The sequence below is a fragment of the Vigna unguiculata genome, chromosome 2, assembly GCF_037176805.1.
Source record: "Vigna unguiculata cultivar grain cowpea cultivar isolate G323 ecotype 2 chromosome 2, ASM3717680v1, whole genome shotgun sequence".
Taxonomy (NCBI): Eukaryota; Viridiplantae; Streptophyta; class Magnoliopsida; order Fabales; family Fabaceae; genus Vigna; species Vigna unguiculata.
In genome coordinates, this window is record NC_140793.1 from 36,771,600 (window position 1) to 36,793,657 (window position 22,058).

At 31.3% G+C, this 22,058-nt stretch overlaps 2 protein-coding genes across 2 annotated transcripts; one reads left to right on the forward strand and one right to left on the reverse strand.

The window, feature by feature from the left end:
* Positions 1-901: 901 nt before the first annotated feature.
* LOC114173066 (protein FANTASTIC FOUR 3-like) lies at positions 902-1,935 on the forward strand. The gene has a single exon (XM_028057283.2). It carries the CDS (start codon positions 1,004-1,006, stop codon positions 1,901-1,903), a length of 900 nt encoding a protein of 299 aa, XP_027913084.2. The 5' UTR covers positions 902-1,003; the 3' UTR covers positions 1,904-1,935.
* Positions 1,936-14,292: 12,357 nt separating this feature from the next.
* LOC114169958 (putative GPI-anchored protein At5g19250) lies at positions 14,293-16,242 on the reverse strand. The gene is made up of 2 exons (XM_028055373.2): positions 16,058-16,242; positions 14,293-15,058 (listed from the first exon to the last, which is right to left on the reverse strand). Exons 1-2 carry the CDS (start codon positions 16,236-16,238, stop codon positions 14,550-14,552), a joined length of 690 nt encoding a protein of 229 aa, XP_027911174.2. The 5' UTR covers positions 16,239-16,242; the 3' UTR covers positions 14,293-14,549.
* Between the last annotated feature and the right edge of the window lie 5,816 nt (positions 16,243-22,058).

A 22,058-nucleotide genomic window follows, 5' to 3' on the forward strand; every position in this document is an offset into this window, starting at 1 on the left:
TATTCCGTTTCTTTCCAACGATCACTTTTTGACTCTCACCACATTTGAACAATAGATAGAGGATTTGGGATTCCCTCGAAAAAACTATTTATAGAACCTGATATATATAATCAATCACCCAATCACTGTCACCCAATATTCGGGAGAATCCTTAGTGCTCTGCTCTTTTTGTTGCCTTTCCTTTGGAAACGAATGGTAATTGATTTTTCACCAAACAAAAACCCAAAGTTTGTGGCAATGTTTTGATACCACTTGTTAGGTTTATCGAAGGAATATTATTACGGGAGAATAAACACCAATGAAATCTGATTCCAACCATATAAGGTATTGACACTATTTTTAATTTAAAACTTTAAGACAATGAGTTTATGGGTCTTCACCTTTATATGGTACTCCACTTTTCCATCTTTATCCAATGTGGGACTTAGATTCACACTTAAATTCTTACTAAAGTACGTCGACTTCAGCTGAGTTTTGGGACACAGGGAGAGGAAATTAATTAATTAATTAATTAATTTTCAGTAAAATTAAGTCAGAAGAAACAAAGATACAGCAGCAACCAACCAACACCAACAAAGTTTCTCCTTTTATTTCACCCTTGTGCTTATTTAAAGAACATCTTTTGCATCATGTGGTGGACTTCAGCACTGTTGAATTCAACAAGTGGCGCAAAAAGGAGAAAAAAAAAAAATCATTCCACACACACACAGACTCATACATATATTTATTTTGACGAATAACATGATAAAAATGAAGGAAAGAGAATATAGTGAAATTAAAAAGGAAGTGGGAGAAAAAGGCCTGGTACCCAATCCCAAGCTGTGTACATGGAATAATGTACTACCCCCACCCCCATGATGGCCCAGCCCAGACATTTAACTTTTTGCAACTACAAATTCAGCTCCTCCCCCTCACTTCTTCCACATGCCATGCTCCCTCTCTTCTTCTTCTCTCTCAACTCTGCTATTTCCTCTTTCTTCTTCACCTTCACATTCATTCACAAATGGCTGCCACTCTTTGCCACTCATACATGGAGTCCCAACTCATGGAGTCCACAATACACAGACTCATGCTGTCATCCCCAAAACCAGTTCCTCCTCCCCAAAAATCCATTGATTTACCCTTCAAATCAAACAACCAAGCCTACGCTAATTGGACCAACATTCAAGCTCTTTCAACTGCCCCAAAAGAAATCACAAGTGTCGACACCTACCTCAAACCATCATCACTCAGACTCAGCCCCAAGAGTCTGGAGCTCTGCACCGAAAACCTGGGGAACGAGACGGGCAGCGACATCATAGAGAGCGGCATTGAGTTGCTCTCTTCGCATTCGTCAGAATGTGGCGAAGGTGAAGTGGGTGTGGCGATGATAAGGGAGAAGCAGAAAAGGAAAGCGCGTGAAGGTCGGAGTTTTCCGCCGCCGTTGACAACGATAACAGGATCGGAAACCATTCGAGTGAGGCCCCACAGAGAAGGCGGGAGGCTAGTGCTCCAGCTCACTAAGGTCCCGTCCTCTTTCCGGGCAGAGAGAAGCCCCGGTCGCCTTCGCCTCTGCTTTTGGACTGAAATGCAACATCACCACCACCACCACCACATTGAAGACGCGGTGGAGGATGACCATGAAGACGAGGTAGAAAAAACACAAGAGCATCAACATGATGACGATGACGATGATGTTGATGATGACGACGACGACGGTGTTGATGCTGTGAATAATGAGTGTGAATGGGAACGTTTTCAGGAACATAGAAAAGAGCGAAAGGGTTGGGGTGTTGAAGGTGTGGTGAGGGTGGAAAGTACCATGTTCGAGTGGCCAAGCAGCAGGTGCAAGGAAGAAGAACATGAAAACATTAATGATTTGTTAATGTATTGGGGGGAACCAGTTCGTTTAATTTCTATTTAATTTCTATTTAATTTCGATCTATCTATGACCTACTTCTACATTTTTTTTCCTCATTTTTCTTACTCAATTCCTATCTATTTTATTTTTCCCCAGTAAACTTCCTTCTACTTGGTAGTTATTATCGTTACTCTCTCTCTCTGTCTCTTCGACAACCACAAAACACGGTAACAAACTAGTGTGACAACTCATGACTGCATTAATTGCCGTAATATTTTTTTCTGAAAAAAATGTTAAAATAGTAAGGATTACCAAGCAATCCAATAAAGAATCCCCTTTAATAAATTTGGGTTATATTCTTTTGTACGTATGAGAGACTTTGGGTTTGCATTTCATAATTTCTTTGATATTGATTTTGATTATGATGTCTTGAATCTTTAATCTTGCATAATAAATATCCATATCAATCTAAATCTAATTAAATGTGTCAGGAAAAAAAAAAAGCATGAAGACAAAAACTAAAAGTATGCGGGCGATATAACGCGGAACAGTAGTTTAGGCGCATTTTGAAACGTTTAACTTTTTATTTTTCTTCTTTTTCTCTGCTTTTTATTCCTCTCCTTTTCCCTTTTTCTGTGCCTTGTACTTTAAATATTGAAATCTTTATTGTTACAATTGTTTATTTATCTATTTTTTTTTATATTATTAATATAGGCAAATAGAAGGAATCCCTTTATTAGTAAAACGCACTAAAAAAATACTTTTTGAATTTAAATTCTTTATTGAGTTTCACCGCATTATTCTTTTACTATGTTTTTAAAATATATCGATGAACAGCAATTATGAAATTTAAAAGAAAATTAAAATTTGAACATAATTTATTTTGAATGTTCAGCAGAATCTATTAAAGAATTTAGACTTGTACGACCTCAGAAAGAAAAGTAAAAAAAAAAGTGTAATCATATTAAATGAGCTAGGTTTGATTTCGCCCTTGAAAGTATAGAACTTTTTTCTGATTTCTGGCTATGTATAGTAAAATGTGATAACTTAGTAAATAAAGTGGGAGAGACGTAATTTGGGTAAGAAATATTTAATGAAGAATATAGAAGAAGCGATGTGATTGATAAGAGAAAAAGGAAAAACAGAAAGGAAGAAGTAGCACATCCACAAATTAATAAAAAGAGCGTGTCAGTGATATCGGGAAGATTTGGTTGATCCTGCACTAAAATTCTGGAGCTTGTACGGTCCATTTCAATGAAATGAAATCCATTTTTCTTCTCTTATCTTACCAAAAGAACAAAGCAACTCACGTACAACAAATACACATGCAAATTGAGAAGTGTATATATACATCGACTCTCACAAACCCACGACAGGATTCGTATCCGTGTCGTACCAACTTGGGGGACCAAAAAGATCCGCGACTCTGAAACAAAATCAAAACCATAATCGCCTCTTTATTGTGTTGTGGGTTTGATGAAGTTGTGTGGGTTATGAGTGAAAGTGTGGTTGGTGGTGCAGGATGTTGTTGTAAGGGGGGTCGCATGCTCCCAATCACCATGTGCATTGTGCACCAACATGTACCACTACTGTCTGGTCTCCGATTCCTAAATCCTTTTTTATTTAATCAATTTTTTTTAATATCAAACAAAATCAGTTTATAAAATAAGATTTCCACGTCACTAATATATATATATATATATATATATATATATATATATATATATATTTTATTGTGCGTGAAACTAAAAATAGTTAGTCTTGTATTTTTTAAAAAAGGACTCTAATATCATGTTAGAAGTTGAGTTTAAGCCGGTTAAAAATTCAAGTGTGATTTTAAGTCTCACATTGGTTAAAAATGAGAAAATAGAGCACTATATAAAGATAAAGACCCATAAACTCATTGTCTTAAAGTTTTGGGTTGAAAATGATAATAATACCTTATATGATTAGACTTAAGTGGTATTAGCCTTTGTATCTCTCCGGTAATATCTCTCTTTTATCAAAAAGAGTTACACTGTGGAGCATGTTACTCCCTGTACAACAACTTCCCCAAAAGTCATTCAACTAACTATGACTCTTTCCCTGATCCTCGTTAAAATCTTATCAGACTAACTATATATAGCAATGCCTATGTTGGTAGCTAACATTTCATACAGACATTCGTGTGTGCTATTTTATATATGCGACCCATTTATTGACGATGGTGACAATTTTATGGACTAGTTTCTGTGAAAGCATAGTTAGTCCATTTTCGTGTTCTAGTCAAAGTTACAACAAAGTGTCACGTCACTTCATGCATTTGGTTAAATATTCCCTACAAACAAATTTTGATACACGAAAGGGGATTATAGCTAGTTTTTTCCTTCGTTGATACAGATTTTATTTAATAGAAGCTGGTTAAATATAGACATTTTGAATTTATAATGCTGATAAAAAAATGGAATAATAATATGCATATTGATTACTGAAATGTAAATATATAACAACATTGAATTCTTTATATCAATTGAAGTTTATAGTTGGTTAATGATAAAATTTATTATTGATATAATTAGAAGTGACAAGTAAATATGTTTTTTTCGTATTATTTAAACGTGAATCGATTTTGAAAAGCTATTGTTTTAAATTATTAAAACATTTCTCTAATTTATCACGTTATTTATGAAACATTTTATAGTCCTTATAAGTTAACATATATTCTATCACTATTTTGTATATAATTATAGTTTTTAGTTTGTGAATGGTTCAAAGCGATCCCATATACTTGATATCATGATAGGCACAACAACAAAATCTATAACCGGCTCAATTAATTATATTAAAAAAGTAAAATTTGACTTTAATTCAATTCTAAGAAACCAAATTATAAGATAATGTATGGAATATATAATATAACATTTTATTTATTATGAAATTTGTTTTTTAATTTATATTTAAAACATAAAAATGATGAAAAGTAACATTACAGGTATATTTATTTATTAATAATAATTAAAAATGAAATTGTACTCTCCTAGAGTGGAAGAATCCACTTCAAAATAAAGTCAAATTTGTCATCTTCATTAGAGTACTTATCAAACACTTTTCTGAAAACAAGTACTTCGAGGTTAGGAGAATTTTCAAACAATTTCAACAACACTTGTACAATCCCATGATGGGAAAAAAGGGGCAATAATCAGGGGTAAGTTGTAGCTTGTTCAGGTTTCTAAAAGATGACATGACTAGTGGGAAAAAAATAGAGCGTTCATAATGTGCTAGGACGAACTCAGTGATTTCACATGTTGCAACACAATAAAAAAAAGTGGAAGCATGTTGAGCTCCTGAAAAGAGATCATCCACATCTTGCAAATGAAACCAAAATCCAGATTTCATCACAGTCTCATCACTAGAGACAAAACTTTGAATAATATGCACTTCAAGCATATGACCGGTTACGATCAAGAACTTCATACGGCGTTCGATAGCATGGTTAGGAACAACCACCACGTTTCCGAGGCATTGTCCACTTTGGATTGTGGAACTCCGTCATGATTTTATCCTTAAAAGGCGTTTCGAAGAGTGAGGAGAGGAACATTTACAAAAATCTTAGCCCACACGTGTTAATTAATACTAAACCATTGAACATAACACTTTTCCTCAGAAAATTTTGGCTGTGAGGTTTTATATCCATGTACAAAATTTCTTAATCTGCAATTGAACTATATGGTTACCACTTTTCTAGAAATTATAGTTACGGAGGAAGATTCATCGTTTATCATAATCGTGGGAATTTTAGAAAAGACCATTTCCTTCTAAATTCAATGTTACAACCCTTTGAGTACTTCTTGAAGGAGAGTATCCTATTGCAATGTTTTGGTCCAAACTTTCAATCATATCTCTCAAGATTAATCTTTTCTACAACATTTCCATTCGTCAACAAATATTCTACCAGCTTGAATTCATGTTTCTCATCTTTAAAATTATTCATTTTATTACCTTAAGATGTTCAACAAAAGAGAGTGGAAGAACCCACTTCAAAATAGAGTCAAATTTGTCATCTTCATCAGAGTACTTATCAAACACCTCTCTGAAAACAAGCACTTCAAGGTTAGGAGAATTTTCAAACAATTTCAACAACACTTGTACAATCCCATGATGGGGAAAAGAGGGGCAATAATCAGGGGTAAGTTGTAGTTTGTTCAGGTTCCTAAAAGATGGCATGACTAGTGGGAAAAAAATAGAGCGTTCATAATGTGCTAGGACGAACTCAGTGATTTCACATGTTGCAACACAATAAAAAAAAGTGGAAGCATGTTGAGCTCCTGAAAAGAGATCATCCACATCTTGCAAATGAAACCAAAATCCAGATTTCATCACAGTCTCATCACTAGAGACAAAACTTTGAATAATATGCACTTCAAGCATATGACCGGTTACGATCAAGAACTTCATACGGCGTTCGATAGCATGGTTAGGAACAACCACCACGTTTCCGAGGCATTGTCCACTTTGGATTGTGGAACTCCGTCATGATTTTATCCTTAAAAGGCGTTTCGAAGAGTGAGGAGAGGAACATTTACAAAAATCTTAGCCCACACGTGTTAATTAATACTAAACCATTGAACATAACACTTTTCCTCAGAAAATTTTGGCTGTGAGGTTTTATATCCATGTACAAAATTTCTTAATCTGCAATTGAACTATATGGTTACCACTTTTCTAGAAATTGTAGTTACGGAGGAAGATTCATAATTTATCGTAATCGTGGGAATTTTAGAAAAGACCATTTCCTTCTAAATTCAATGTTACAACCCTTTGAGTACTTCTTGAATGAGAGTATCCTATTGCAATCATTTCCATAGATTTTCCATTCTTCAACAAATATTCTACCAGCTTGAATTCATGTTCTTCCTCTTTAAAATTATTCATTTATATTACCTTAAGATGTTCAACAATGGAGAGTTGAAGAACCCGCTTCAAAATAGAGTCATATTCATCATCTTCACCAAAGTACTTATCAAACACCTCTCTAAAAACAAGCACTTCGAGTTTTGGAGAATTTTGAAATAATTTCAACAACATTTATACAATCCCGTGACGGAGAAAAGAATGACAATAATTACGGGTAAGTTATAGCTTGTTCAGGTAATTAAAAATTTATAATTTAAAATTTAAAAATAAGTAAAATATCATTATATATTATAAAATTTTATAAATTTATTGTCCTCAAAATTTAAGATTAAAAATATCATCTTTAATATTTTATGATTTTGATCCCTACTCATCAAATTCAAAATTTGTAGTATATTTTTTTTCTTAACAAAACCCACATTTCATCTAGATAAGACTTGATAAAAAATCGCACGAGAATAAGTTGCTTTTTATTTAACATTATTTTAATAGATTATTTTTAAAACTTTGACGAGTGTGGGTCTGGCAGAAAAGCTGGGAAAGGGGAGCGTCTACTGTATACAAAACGTAAAACACGTGCCAATAATGACATGTAAAAAATTACGTACATCTTCATCCATACTTTGTATAGTTCAAAGGAAATAAGCAAACATGAATTTGCAGAGGAAAAAACACAACTTTAAATAATTGGTTTTGAAGCTTAAATAATAATTTCTCTAGTGTTTTTATTTTTGGTAAATGAGAGAAATCCATTTAAGTTTTTTATTACAACGTTCAGTTGGGTTGGTGTTTTTTTTTTTTCCATCATGGACATCCTTAATTGTCTCAAAACAATGGGTTTTTTTTATTGTTATTTTAATATTTTGCCAAAGTAAGCGTGAGAATTTAACATTTAGATTGTTTGTAAAATCCAAATTATGACATAACAGAAAGCTTTAAAATTGCTGAGGTCATTGAATAAAAGCAAACACAAAGTAAAGATAATTTGAGGGTATTCTGAATCTATTATTTGGATATTGAAACTGTTTCAGCTTTTGGCATTAAAATAAATATCCATTTGAACAAAAAAAAAAATCTGCTGCTTGAAAAATCTAAAATTCTCCATGAGTGACATCAAAATGGATTTTGTTTCATCTTGAAAGGGTGGATCGGTTTTTCTTGTTTGTTAAGTATAGAAAAGCCTTTTGCTTTTCTGGCACATAAATAAACACTTTCCTTCCTCCTTCCACAAAGTTTTGGAAAGCCAATTGTGCAACTACACTCATTGGGCACAAAGAAAAGATAATCAATTTTATTATTATTATTTTTTTCACAGAGTGACGTTGGAGGGACTTTAATTAATTTCTTTATTTATTTATTTATTTTCTTCTCCTCATTACTTAGTTTGGTAAGTTAAGCTTTCCAAGAAATGGACAATTCAACGTCTCAGAAGCTCTTTTGAACGCACCTCCATCCTCAATTTTAAATCAATAGAAAGGTAGTGTTGTTGAACTCCAAATAGGAAAAAAAGAAGTTATGAATAAACTAACAAAGAAAAAAAAAAAAGACCCATGCTTTGATTTCTTGGAAAGGAGAATAAAGATTGAGGCTTGTAAAGTAGAGATTTTTCCCCCATTATTGGTGGGTCTAAGTTGCAATATGGCGTCACAAACAAAAGGAACAACATTTGCTACAAAAGCATTGTTTCATCTTCCCTGGTTTTGTAACCTTTAGGGTTTAGACCCCACCACCTTGGTCACAACCACAGAGCCATTGAAGGGGACAAAATTGGAGAAGTCAACCGATTCAGTCGTAATTTGGGTGTGGATAATATAATCAATGAATTATAGAATTTATATTTTTTTCACACATTGGGAAAATCGAAAAGCCACATGCGAGCTTCAACGCGGTGTGTTCTTGACCATATTAATTTTGAAAAACATAAATTAAAATAAGGAAAAGAGTTAAATCCTTTTAAAGTTGTGAACTATGGCATAAATAGTGAGGTTTCTCTCTGTCCTTCACTACACAAATGGATAAGCATGTGAGTGTGATGGTGCACTAAACCGATCCTAGTTACGCGGGTGTGTTATATAAACATCTGCTTATTCCCTAGTATCGTTATCACTCTAAAGCCTTGCTCTTATGCAAATTCTTCTTTTCATCTTTTCTAACTTATTGTGGTTTCAAACTTATTAATAGACATTACTTTAATTAACGTTCTAGTTTAGAAAGTATTATACTTTTGTTCATTTTTATCATCTCTAATTTATTTGAAGCTTATTTATATGTATAACAATAAAAAATGTCTTCTCACAACTCAAAACTTACTCCATGTTTTATACTTGAATTATGTTCTTTATGCTGCGGTTTGCACGATTGTTTCGTAACGAAGGTTAGGTAGGCTTAGTCACAATTCATAAGTAAAATTTCTATTAAGAAAATTGTTGAGGGAAAGATTGTTGCAGGTGACATCAATTGTCCCGTGACAAAAATAAGTAGGTCGAGTCATAATCAAATCGTAATGCTTGGAACTTGGACTTTTATAAAATATAGTGTTGCACCCTAATTAATAGCTATAGTGTTCATGCAGAAATAAATAAGATTTTAAAGGACACAAATATTACCTTACCTCAATCCTCAATCTCTCGAGTTGGACCCTGGAGGGGTTACCTGCGGACAGTGGCGGACTTATGTATTGATAGAGGGGAGCCACGGCTCCCCCATTTTTTTTGGAATTTATTTTATATATATATATATATATATATATATATATATATATATATTTATATTTTTTAAAATTATTTTTATATATTATTTATATTAAATTTATATTATGGAAATTATAATAAAAGACAAAATAAAAAATTTAATAGAGACATTGATTTATAAAAGAGATTAGAATTTTGTTTGGCTATAGGATTTTTTCACCGTGTAAATTATCATAAAAGTGTGTGAGGAGAAATAAATATAAAGAGATAGATTGAAAAAGATAGATTAGGGAACATATAGATTGAGATGAAGTAATTCTCCTATGATCTCTCACACATCAAGTGTAGTATCTTATTATGATTTATATACCTTGAATTTATGAATCTTTTTAGGATGTTTCTCCAAATTAAGTTTATCTCAAATTAGTATAAACTTAATTATGATTTTAGGGATTCTTTTATGAAATTGGTATGAATCCTAATTATAATTTTTCCTAAATTATTATAACTCTTAATAATGAAATTTATGGATTTTGTGTTTTCTGCTGCCTATGGTAATTTTTTTTTAAGTTTTAAATTTATACCTTATTGCTTATTTAATTAAAGTGGTATAAATTTTGTTATGTCTTGCATTGTGATAATTGTGACTTCTGAATATAAATTTTATTTTTTTCTAAATAGGTGAGATGTGATAAATTTATATTAGAAAAATTATGATAAAGAGTAAAAAAATTGATTCTTTTTTAAAGAAGGAGGTTTGTGATAAAGATGAAAAAATTGCATATATGTTAACTAAACTTTTCACGAGAACCAAGAACTCAAGATAATGAAAATCAAATCTCTAAAGTTCCTAGAGTTATATATAATGAATTTAAAAATTTATTAGAACGCGATCCGGAAAAAGCGTCTTCAAATTTGACAATACCCATCAAATCAAATTGATAAGATACAAAGGGTTGATCTAAAATGATATTCATGGTTAGTATCATGATATAATAACATGATATAATAACGAATAATAGTCATATTTTTTTGAATTTTACTATTATGTGTGTTTGTTTTAAGCAGAAGAAATGAAAAAAAAAATCTAACTAAAAAAATTTATATATAACAAATTTAATCTGGCACCCCTAAATTTTTTCTCCTAGTTCCGCTACTGCCTGCGGAGAGGGCTCCGACGATCAAGTCAGCGGAAGGACTCTTAAAAAGTCAAATCTCTGATTAAGGATCAATGAGAGTGTACCTTTAATTGTTGGGGTCCACGTGTATTTATAGAATCATTAATTATGTCTGTCCTTCCTATGGGTTGGGCCATTGTTTGGGTCCTATATGGGCCTAGGCTAAACCCAAACCCCAAGTTAGTGCTTGTTGGTACCAGGAGCCTTGTCTGCAACATTCTAAGTTTGGTGTTGTCAACAGATTGCATCTTATCTTTTGAAGTAGGCGGCCTGGACCACTATATGTTTCTGCTTGACTGGTTACTTTTCATTTGCGGAATTATATGTAAACGGACTTGGCTGTGCGGTTTTCTTGGTCCGCCTATAGGTGCAGTACATATAGCTTTTGGCTCAATGATAATTTTTTTATCTTAACACTGTGATCTTAAAAGATGTGAAGCTCTCTCTAATGGTTAAACTTATTCAAGGGTAAACGACATTCAACAACTGAAGAGTTTCTACAGAGAAGTCTAGCTCATGCATAAAGTATTGTTTAACCTACAAAGATTTCCACCTCGATCAAGTTTTCTCTTGCCTTGTGTCTATAATATATAGCAAGATTACTCTCCTTTTAAGGCAAAAAAGGTTTAGTACAGTATTCAAGAAGTAAATTAACTGTTGAAGAAAATATGTTGGTATTTTTCGTCGTTGGAAAATGAGAAGAAAAGCACTTGACGAATTACATCTAAGTTTAATTCTTGGTAAATCAAAAGTATATGTGGGTGATTTTCATGTCTCCACGTACAAAAGACGTAAATCAGTGACCCAGATTCTCTTTCTTTTCTCTTTCGTTGCTTTTAGATTTCATGAAGGGCCCCAGATCAGTTTAATCCACGAGAACAAACAACGGTTAAATATTTGGTAATGTAAAAATAATAAAAGTTAACTTTTTTTTTAATGAACATTTTAGCTACATATGGTTATTTTTGTGACGAACAATCTTTTTCCATCTATGATTTCATTTTCCTTGGTAGCATTATGTTGGTCATAACGGTCCCATGTATGCTTTAGACCATATTCACAAGATTTTGTGAAGATTCCTCGACCTGTCTCTTTTCTTTCTTTCTTGTTTCTTTTTTCTGTCTCTGTCTGTCCACCGATTGCTGGATCAATAACTTTTTGACATACATAATTTTCGCCCTCTCTCTCTCTTTCAAGGAATTGCAAGCAAAGCAGAATGAACCGTTTCAAACTTAGGCAAGAATATTTCAGAAATGCCAAGAATCTTAATCTCCTACCTAATGCTGCTGAGGGTGAAACTGATAGTGTGGAAAGTGACACCTTTTCTCATCTTCTTTCATGATGGTGTCTCAAATTGTAAGTTAAGTCCCACATTGACTAAAAATGAGAAAGTAGAACACTATAATAAAGATCCATAAATTCATTATTTTAAGTTTTTGAGTTGAAAGTGGTGTCAATATCTTATGTAATTAAACTCATATCAAATCTCATTGGTATTGTATCTCCCGATCTCTTTATTGACCTAACAACCTCTTCTCATCTTCTTTCATGTTGGTGTCTCAAATCACATTTGCATGCATCTTTTCCGTATCAGGTAGATATCTCAGAATCCAGCTCGTTCAAATTATGCTTCCAACCCAAAAAAGACGCGTCACCTCTACCTACACAAACATCTTATCATTCACTTTAATCACTCTTTTCTTACAATTCAAAATTCAGCACCATGTTCTTCATTTTTCTTTTCCTTTTCATCTCTTCTTTCATTGTTCAGGGTCCTCCTCACACTTTGATTAAAAACACATATCAACCAAAAGTGGCGCTTTCACCATTTCTTTGACCAAAACACTAATTTCAAAAGAGATCCCAATGGATCGCCTTGATTAATTCCGGGGAACAAAAAGAATTATTGCGGATTTCTTAGCGATCTTACTTAACGAAAATTAAGCCAACCAGAATCTAATAATCCAAAAATTAAGCTTTATTTGGGAAGCACAGAGACAACATTGGGTGACCCCGTAGGTAACATATGGCAATTAAAACAGATCCTTGCCCCTTCAACACACACATTAACCATTTTCTTCATTGACGTCACCAATGCACCACTTTCAACAGAAACGTAACAGTGAGAGTGAAAACAACCAGAACCTAAGAGGGTCAATGAAGAGGTTGTCAATTTCTCTGGTTTCTGTTTGGAACAGTTTTGATAGTTTTCAGAAACGTGTCACTTAAACAGTTCAGAAGCATAGATAGAACGCACCAGCTTCAACCAATTGCATTCAAAGTCCAATTTTGAATTTATTTAGAACGACATTCCCATACTATTGACATGCCAGATACCAACATTCCAAATCCACGTAATTTTTTTTAATGAAAATGTTGTAATACTAAGAATCGAGGATGTCAAAGATGAAACTCCTAACTGTTTGACTGTAAGAAAGGTTTTCATAACGTCTAGCACCAATTATGCCTAAAACTTGGGTAATTGCTATCTCTGACAACAACTATACTGCCAAATATAACACAAATTCATGAAAAAGAGAGTGCAAAGAATACATACGTGGCTTTTAAAGGAAGATTGATTCATCGCACCTATAGATATATAGGCTGAACTTTTCCAGTAGCATGAATGTGCATGTGGAATGACACCATATAAAGTCATATATAAAATGAGAAATTAATACTTTAAGAAAATATGAATGCGAATACTATATTGGTGATAAAGAAACAGCCATTTGAATTTTTTATTTAAATATCAAGTTTTGTTTAACAAAATGTTATATCATCACATCTTATGTAAGAAAATTACAAGAGTATTGGTTAACAAAACTAAGGAGTGTAAAATCTCTTTTAATCGAACTGCTAAAGAAAAATTATAATTATTATAATTTAATACAAAAGATGGTTATTCCTACTTAATCCTTAAGCTCACCAAGTGGAATCCAGTATAAAAAGAGAATATCAATTAAAAGCTAAGTGGGCTTAGTTTTTGAAAAGGCCGAGATCATGGACTTTTTATCATCAGATCAGATATTTTTCTGGTCAAGAACAGTACGCAAGGAGTAGTGAAATTATCACTTCTAAAGTAGGGAAAAAAATCGGTGCCCTTCAACTTTTTTCCGCAATTTCAACCTCTTTTAAACTATTACTTTAAGCTATTTTTATGCTTCAAATTAGCCACCGGATAAAACCTGATATATGCACTAAAGACTGAGATTTTTTTATTTTATGTCAACTTCTCAAGCATTTTTTTTTTTTTTTTAGACAAACTTCTCTTAAACACTTTTGATGAAAAAGAAAAGTAATACACTTTCTTTTTTTATATAATGGTGGATCTGCTAGAATCGAATTTACTAAACCGGACAATTCGGTGCACCATAATGGCATCAAATTAAGGGACTTCTTTCTGCACCCCAAATATTCTTTTATATCCTCAAAAATTACAATTTTAATCCTAAAATTCTTTTATTAATAAAACGAATATTGAGATCTATTTCAGAAAAATGTGAAGAAAATGTCCGCACGATAATATTTACCAGAAGGACTAATCATAAAGCGATGGTTTGGAACAGCAATCTAATAACCAACAGAATTTCCATTTCGAAACCAAAGCACTAGTGTGCTCATCAATGCTACAATTTATTGCCTCCTATTTAGATTTGGCAAATGTAAAAGCATTCAAAAAGCAGAACTATTGGAAAGAAAAACAAATCTGTTGATTATGGTACGAGTAATACAACAACCCTTGTCTAAAAATGCTGTTCCCCCTAATTCCTCTTCTCTAGCATCCTACAGACACTTGCAGTGCTGATACAACACTTAACCTGAACCGTGTCTGTTTCACTAGAAAAGCACATGTCTACATTATTTTCAGTTTCCCCGGACACAGATTAGTACAATGCCTCCAAATTCACAATACTGAAAAAAACGGGAACAATGGCATCCTCTTGTTTACAACAGGAAAAAGTTAGCAACTATTAAGAAAATTGAGCAGTAAACTAAACCAGTTTTAGAAAACAAATTAGCACCATTAGAAGTGTCAGGAACAAAGCTTCCTTCAGGAGTGCTTGTGGTGAGAACGACTACAATCCAGTTATCTTCTGAACCAATACCAATTCCTGTAAACTTGGAGTCGTTGAGATTGCCAGAGTAGAGAGATTGTGTGAAATTTGTAAGGACAACGCTTGAAACCAGGCCAGGAACACAAACAGGCATTACAGCTCCATCCCTTGTGTTAGAAATATTCAGGTGACATTTATTTAAAAGGTCTGGGTAGTTGGAGAACTCAGGCTCTGTACCTGGGACTGTGTTAGCACCTGTGGTATTTGTACAAGGTTGATTCTTGAACTGGTCAGCCATTTCATCAGCAAAGCAATTTGCATTTTCATTCTTCGTTAGAGATGTCAAGTTTAATGATTTCCTATAGTTGTTGATTTCTTGATAAAGATCATCTTCCTCATCTGCAAGTGGATATCAGTGCAATCTCAAAATGTAAACTTCAATATGTGGATGTTAACATTATTAAACTTAAATCTAACTCAACTCTATAAAACTACGTTAAAATATATATAATTTTTGCTATAATAGAACTTGAAATGATTCTAATACTATCTAAAAAATAAACATTGCTTCTAACCTAACTCTAAAACTATATTGTAAGTGAGTTTTGGACCAATTTATATAGTCTAAATTTGTCTATTTCCAACATTTGCAAGGAAAGCACATAGGATAATAGAATCTAACTTAGTTTACAATTTGATATATGGTGCTATGCATGACTATGTAAACAGCATGTCACTCAGCTAAGTTGCATTCAAATCTATATGAAATATAGCTCTTCGATTTACAAGTTATTTCAATTGCTGTCATTATACGTGAATTGTGTGGAAGAAGATTTCCTGACCTTCAGCAGCAACCACAGAAAGCTTTACCAACAAGATTAATGAAAAACCTGATCACTAGTAACATGGAACCCTATTGTAGTAAATGATTAAGTTACTCAATGACCATCTAATCAACCTACTGATACAAAAATCGGAATATAAAAGTTGAAGTCATTCTGCATTGACAAGCAACCGCATTATGCAATTTCAAATTTCATTATTTAGTAGGTATCAACACAAATGAGCAGATCTTTTGAAGGTCAATGTAGAAGAATATATAAACTATCCCCAAAGATTCGGTGATGTCAGATCAATCGTTCTCCCATACAGATCTAAGACTGTCCATTGAGAAACTCATACATACACAAGAAAAGGGTGAAAAATAAGGACAGATAAAAACATATACCCAGAGAAAAAACGACTTAAAATCGAAAACTTGATGAGAGTTAAGAAAATTCAAGAAAAGACAGGTAGAGAAAATACTCTTACAACAGATGTTTGAGAATAACAGTCGAAAGGGTAAGAAAAAAATACAAGAGTTGGAAAAAAATTAAGTGAGGGCATCAGAGTACTGACCGTGGTCGCATTTTACAAAGTGATTCGACAAGAGAATGGAAGAAAGGAGGAGCGTCAAAATCAGAGGGAAGCGGAATAAGGCCATTGTTTGTAGTTTGAAAAGCAGAGAGAGAGAGAGAGAGTTGAAATGGTGAAGAATCTCTTCTATTTCCGTGTTAAGTAAAAGCTTCATCCTCTGCATTACACGCTGTAACACCCATTTCATCCTTCAACAACTTTCCGTAAAAATGTGCAATTAAGTTTATAATTACATAGCAATTGTTCTTCATATACAATATTAAAATCATCCTTTTTTTTATCTTTAGATTTTATTTCCTGTTTTCTTTTCCATTCTGGTAATCTTAACTATATAATATGAACTTGACAAAATTAATTGTGATCCATGCATGATTATAATCACAGTAGATCGATAAATTACCTAGAATTTTTAAATTTATAAGGATATACAAGTCAAGTTTTTAAGTTCATTAAAAGAATTTTAATGTAAATTTTTAAATTTATTAGGACCTATCTCCAAAGTTTTTAAATTTATTATGAACCTACTTACAAAGTTTTTAAATTTATAAGAGACCTGCTTGCAAAGTTGTTAAATTGATCATAAAGTTATCTACAATGTTTTTAAATTTATTAAAGGATCTAACAGCAAATATTTAAATTTATCAGGGACTTACTTGTAAAGTTTGTAAATTTAACATTAACCTAAGTTTTTAAATTTATAACCGACCTACTTACAAAGTTTTTAAATTTAATAGAGACCTACCTGCAAATATTTTGAATTTATCATGGACTTACTTGCAAAGTTTTTAAATTTATTAGGAACCGATATGCAAAGTTTTAAATTTATAAGGAACCTACTTGCAAACTTTTTAAATTTAACATGGACTACCAACAAAGTTTAAAATTTAGAAGGGACCTACTTGTAAAGTTTTTAAATTTAATAGGGACCTACCTGCAAAAAAATTAAATTTATCAAAGACCTATGTGCAACGTTTTTAAATTTATAACGGACCTACCTAAAAGTTTTTAAATTTACAAAGGATTATATAAATTTTTCAAATTTATAAGGGATATACTTGTCAACTTTTTAAATATAACAAAACCTACCTACAAAGTTTTAAAATTTATCAAAAGACCTACCTGCAAAGTTTTCAAATTTATCACGACTTACATGCAAAATTTTTAAATTTATCAAGCACCTACCTGCAAAGTTTTAAATTTATAAGGGATCTTCTTGTAAAGTTTATAAATTTAGTAGGGACCTACCTGCAAATATTTTAAATTTATCAGGAACTTACTTGCAAAATTTTAAAATTTATCAAGGACCTACCTGTAAATATTTTAAATTTATTAGGGACTTACCTGCAATATTTTAAAATTTATCAGGGACCTACATGCAAATATTTATTAAGGACTTAGCTGCAAAACTTTTAAATTTATCAGGGACCTACTTGCAAAGTTTTTAAATTAACAGGGACCTACCTCCAAATATCTTCAATTTATCATAGACTTACATGCAAACTTGTTAAATATATTAGGGACCTACATGAAAAGTTTTAAATTTATAAGGGAACTACTTGCAAAATTTTTAAATTTATTAGGGACCAACCTGCAAAGTTTTAAATTTATAAGGGGTCTACTTACAAAGTTTTAAAATTTAACAATAACTTTCTACATGCAAATATTTTAAATTTATCATGACTTGCCTACAAAGTTTTAAAATATAGGTTTAGGACCTACATGCAAATCTTTTAAATTTAACAGGGACTTATCTGCAAAGTTTTAAATTTAGCAGAAATCTATATGCAAATATTTTTAATTTATCAGGGACTTACTTGCAAAACTTTTAAATTTATCAGGGACCTACCTGCAAAGTTTTAAATTTATCATGAACTTACTTACAAAGTTTTAAAATTTATCAGGGACTTACTTACAAAGTTTTAAATTTATAAGGGACTTACCGGCAAAGTTTTAAAATATATCTAGGACCTTCATGTAAATATTTTAAATTTATCAAGGACTTACTTGCAAAACTTTTAAATTTATCAGGGACCTACCTGCAAAGTTTTATATTTATCAGGGATTTACCTGCAAAGTTTTAAATTTTTCAGAGACCTACTTGCAAATATATTAAATTTAGCAGGGACACATCTGCAAAGCTTTTAAATTTAGTAGGGACTTACCTATAAAGTTTTAAAAAATTTAATAGGGACCTACATGTAAATACTTTAAATTTATAAGATATTTACCTGCAAATATTTTAAAATTATTAACGGACCTACATGGAAATATTTTAAATTTACCAAGGACTTACCTGCAAATATTTTGAATTTATTAACGGACCTACATGGAAATATTTTAAATTTACCAAGGACTTACCTGCAAAGTTTAAAAATTTACTATGGACATACCAGTAAATATTTTAAATTTATGAGGGACTTACCTGCAAAATTTAAAAATTTGTGAGGGACTTACTTGCAAAACTTTTAATTTTATGAGGGACCTACCTGCAAAGTTTTAAAATTTATCAAGAAAGTACTTGCAAATATTTTAAATTTATCATGCACTTATCTACAAAGCTTTTAAATTTATCAGGCATTTACCTACAAACTTTTAAATTTATCAGGAAATTATCTGCAAAGTTTTAAATTTATCAGGGACCACAATGCAAATATTTTAAATTTACCAGGGACTTACTTGCAAAGCTTTTAAATTTATAAGGGACATACTTGCAATATTTTAAATTTATTAGTGACTTACCTGTAAAGTTTTAAAATTTATCAGGGACCTACCTCCATATATTTTAAATATATCAGGGACTTACCTACAAAATTTTAAAAGTTCTCAAGGACCTACATGCAAATATTTTAAATTTATCAAGGACTTACATGCAAAGCATTTAATTTTATCAAGGACCTAACTGTAAACTTTTAATTTGTAAGAGATTTACTTGCAAAATTTTTAAATTTAACAGGGACCTACCTGCAAATATTTTAAATTTTGCAGGGACTTGCCTACAAAACTTTTAAATTTATCATGGACTTATCTACAAAGTTTTAAATTTCTCAGGGACTTACCTGCAAAGTTTTAAAATATATCAAGGACCTATCTGTAAATATTTTAAATTTATCAAGGACTTATATGCAAAGCTTTAAAATTTATGAGGAACTTATCTGCAAACTTTTAAATTTATCAGGGACTTATTTGCAAACTTCTAATCTTCTCAGGGACTTACCTGTAAATATTTAAAATTTAATAAGGCACTTACATGCAAATATTCTAAATTTAGCATGGACTTGCTTTCAAAGTTTTAAAATTTATCAAGGACATACATGCAAATATTTCAAATTTATCAGGGATCTATTTGTAAAGCTTTTAAATTTATCAAGGATGTGCATGCAAAGCTTTTAAATTTATCAAGGAATGACTGCAAACCTTTAAATTTATCAGGGACTTAACTCCAAACTTTTAAATTTCTCAAGGACTTACTTTTTATATCTTAAATTTATTAAGTGACTTACATGCAAATATTTTAAATTTATGAGGGATTTACCAACAAAGCTATTAAATTTATTAGGAACTTACCTGCAAAGTTTTAAAATTTATCAGGGACCTATCTGCAAATATTTTAAATTTATTAAGGACTTACTTGCAAAACTTTTAAATTTAACAGGGACATACTTGCAAACTTTTAACTTTATCAGGGACCTACCAGCAAATATTTTAAATTTATCATGGACTTACCTACAAAGCTTTTAAATTTATCAAAGACCTACTTGCAAAGTTTCAAATTTATTAGAGACTTACTTGCAAAGTTTTAAAATTTAGCAGAGACCTATAAGAAAATATTTTAAATTTATCAGGGATTTACCTGCAAAACTTTTAAATTTAACAGAGACTTGCCTGCAAACTTTTAAATTTATCAGGGACTTACTTGCAAAACTTCTAAATTTATCAGAGACATACATGTAAAGTTTTAAATTTTATCACGGAACTACCTGCAAATATTTTAAATCTATCAGGACTTATCTGCAAAACTTTTAAATTTATCAAGGACTTACCTACAAAGTTTTAAATTTATAGTGGACTTACCTGCAAAGTTTTAAAATATATCAGGGACCTATTTGCAAAATTTTAAAATTTACCAAGGACCTACATGCAAATATTTTAAATTTATCAAGGACATACCTACAGATATTTTAAATTTACCAGGGACTTACCTGCAAAGTTTTAAAATTTATTAGGGACTTACCTGCAAATATTTAAAATTTATTAAGTGACTTACCTGCAAATATTTTAAATTTATCAGGGACTTACCTGCAAAGTTTTAAAATTTATTAAGGACCTACATGCAAATATTTAAAATTTCTTAGGGACTTACCTGCTAATATCTTAAATTTTTTAAGGGACTTACTTGCAAATATTTTAAATTTATGAAAGATTTACCTACAGAGTTTTTAAATTTACCAGAGATTTGCCTACAAACATTTAAATTCATCAGGAACTTATCTGTAAAATTTTAAATTTATCAGGGACCTTCATGCTAATATTTTAAATTTATTAGGGACTTACTTGCAAAGCTTTTAAATTTATCAAGGACCTACTTCCAAAGTTTCAAACTAATTAGGGACTTATCTGCAAAGTTTTAAAGTTTATTAGGGACCTATCTGCAAATATTTAAAATTTATCAGGGACTTACCTGCAAAGGTTTTTAATTTAACATGGACTTGACTGCAAACTTTTAAATTTAACAGGGACCTACCTGTAACTATTTTAAATTTCTCAAGAACCTATCTGCAAATATTTTAAATTTATTAGAGACTTACTTGCAGAGCTTTTAAATTTATCAACAACATACCTGCAAAGTTTTAAAATTTATCACGAAACTACCTGTAAATATTTTAAATTTACCAGGGATTTACCCACGAAATTTTGAAATTTATCAAGGACCTACATGCAAATACTTTAAATTTATCAGGGACTTACCTGCAAATATTTTAAATTTACCAGGGACTTACCTGTAAAGTTTTAAAGTTTATTAGGAAACTACCTGCAAATATTTTAAATTTATCAGGGATTTACCTACAAAATTTTTAAATTTAACAAGGACCTACCTGCAAATATTTTAACTTTAGTAGGGACTTACCTACAAAATTTTAAAATTTATCATGGACCTACATGAAAATATTTTAAATTTATAAGAGACTTAGATGCAAATCTTTTAAATTTATCAGGGACCTAACTATAAAATTTTAATTTGTTAGAGATCTACTTGCAATGTTTTTAAATTTAACAAGGATCTACTTCTAAATCTTTTAAATTTATTAAGGACTTACATGCAAAATTTTAAAATTTACCAAGGATCTATATGTAAATATTTTAAATTTATTAGAGAGTTACCTGGAAATATTTTAAATTTATCAAGGACTTAAATGCAAAGTTTTAAAATTTATCAGGGATCTACTTGCAAATATTTTAAATTTATCAGGGACTTACCTACAAAGCTTTTAAATTTATCAAGGACCTACTTGCAAAGTTTCAAATTTATTAAGGACTTACCTGCAAAGTTTTAAAATTTATCAGGGACCTATAAGAAAATATTTAAAATTTATCAAGGACTTACCTGCAAAACTTTTAAATTTAACAGAGACTTGCTTGCAAACTTTTAAATTTATCAGGGACTTACTTGCAAAGCTTTTAAATTTATCAGGGACATGCCTACAAAGTTTTAAATTTTATCACAGAACTACTTGCAAATATTTTAAATCTATTAGGGACGTACCTGGAAAACTTTTAAATTTATCAAGGACCTACCTATAAAGTTTTAAATTTATAAGAGACTTACCTGCAAAGTTTTAAAATATATCAGAGACCTATTTGCAAAATTATAATATTTACCAAGGACCTACATGCAAATATTTTAAATTTATCAAGGACATACCTGCAAATATTTCAAATTTACCAAGGACTTACCTGTAAATTTTTAAAATTTATCATGGACCTA

Bases quoted from the DNA above. Each gene is read 5' to 3' on its own strand.
- LOC114169958 (XM_028055373.2), bottom strand. From the start codon at position 16,238: ATGCAGAGGATGAAGCTTTTACTTAACACGGAAATAGAAGAGATTCTT. The intron at 15,059-16,057 runs GTCAGTACTCTG...ATCCACTTGCAG, and splicing joins CTTTGTAAAATGCGACCACG to ATGAGGAAGATGATCTTTAT.
- LOC114173066 (XM_028057283.2), top strand. From the start codon at position 1,004: ATGGCTGCCACTCTTTGCCACTCATACATGGAGTCCCAACTCATGGAG.